We start from the raw sequence: 1,064 nt of genomic DNA, 5'->3' as shown, positions 1-1,064 counted from the left end.
TATGGGGGGGTGGGGGTGCTTATAGGATACAATAAAACATTGGGGTCCATTCTTTGCCCCCCCCCATTTAGGATGTCCTACAAAGAGAACATCAACCCTACATTGTACGCCCTAAAGGTAACAACCCCCCCCCATTAAAATCCCCTATAGAACAGACCCCATACAATCCCCTATAGGGGGGGCTATTCCCCCCCATTGACTTTAATGGCCCCCATAAGACCCCATATAAACCCCATAGGACCCCATATAAACCCCATAGGACCCCCATAAGACCCCATATAAACCCCATAGGACCCCCTTAAGACCCCATATAACCCCATAGGACCCCCATAAGACCCCATATAAACCTCATATGACCCCCATAAGACCCCATATAACCCCATAAGACCCCATATAAACCCCATAGGACCCCCATAAGACCCCATATAAACCCCATAGGACCCCCATAAGACCCCATATAACCCCATAGGACCCCCATAAGACCCCATATAAACCCCATAGGACCCCCATAAGATCCCATATAAACCCCATAGGACCCCATATAAACCCCATAGGACCCCCATAAGACCCCATATAAACCCCATAGGACCCCCATAAGACCCCATACAATCCCCTATAGGGGGTCTATTCCCCCCCCATTGACTTTAATGGCCTCCCATCCCCTATAGAACAGACCCCATACAATCCCCTATAGGGGGTCTATTCCCTCCCATTGACTTTAATGGCCTCCCATCCCCTATAGAACAGACCCCATACAATCCCCTATAGGGGGTCTATTCCCCCCCATTGACTTTAATGGCCCCCATAAGACCCCATATAACCCCATAGGACCCCCATAAGACCCCATATAACCCCATAGGACCCCCATAAGACCCCCATACAATCCCCTATAGGGGGTCTGTTCCCCCCCATTGACTTTAATGGCCTCCCATCCCCTATAGGGCGGAGCCCCCCATAGGGTTCCCTGTAAGGACCCCCCCCCACCCAGCACAGGGACCCCCTCGGATGCTCTGCTGCTACAAAGGGCTGCGGGACGGGTGCCCCCCCCCAAAGCAATGCCTGTG

General features: G+C 52.3%; 1 protein-coding gene across 1 annotated transcript in view; it reads left to right on the top strand.

Moving 5' to 3' along the window:
- The window catches only part of LOC107307256 (aurora kinase B-like), a 10,882-nt gene that overhangs the window by 4,081 nt on the left and 5,737 nt on the right, over nt 1-1,064 (top strand). Inside the window, exons 3-4 of the mRNA XM_015850748.2 lie at nt 72-117; nt 942-1,061. Of these exons, the coding sequence (XP_015706234.1) occupies nt 73-117; nt 942-1,061 (165 nt within the window). The 5' untranslated portion in view covers nt 72. The remainder of the gene's footprint in view (nt 1-71; nt 118-941; nt 1,062-1,064) is intronic.

The sequence above is a fragment of the Coturnix japonica genome, unplaced genomic scaffold (assembly GCF_001577835.2).
Source record: "Coturnix japonica isolate 7356 unplaced genomic scaffold, Coturnix japonica 2.1 chrUnrandom524, whole genome shotgun sequence".
Taxonomy (NCBI): domain Eukaryota; kingdom Metazoa; phylum Chordata; class Aves; order Galliformes; family Phasianidae; genus Coturnix; species Coturnix japonica.
This window is presented reverse-complemented; position numbering and strand designations above follow the sequence as displayed.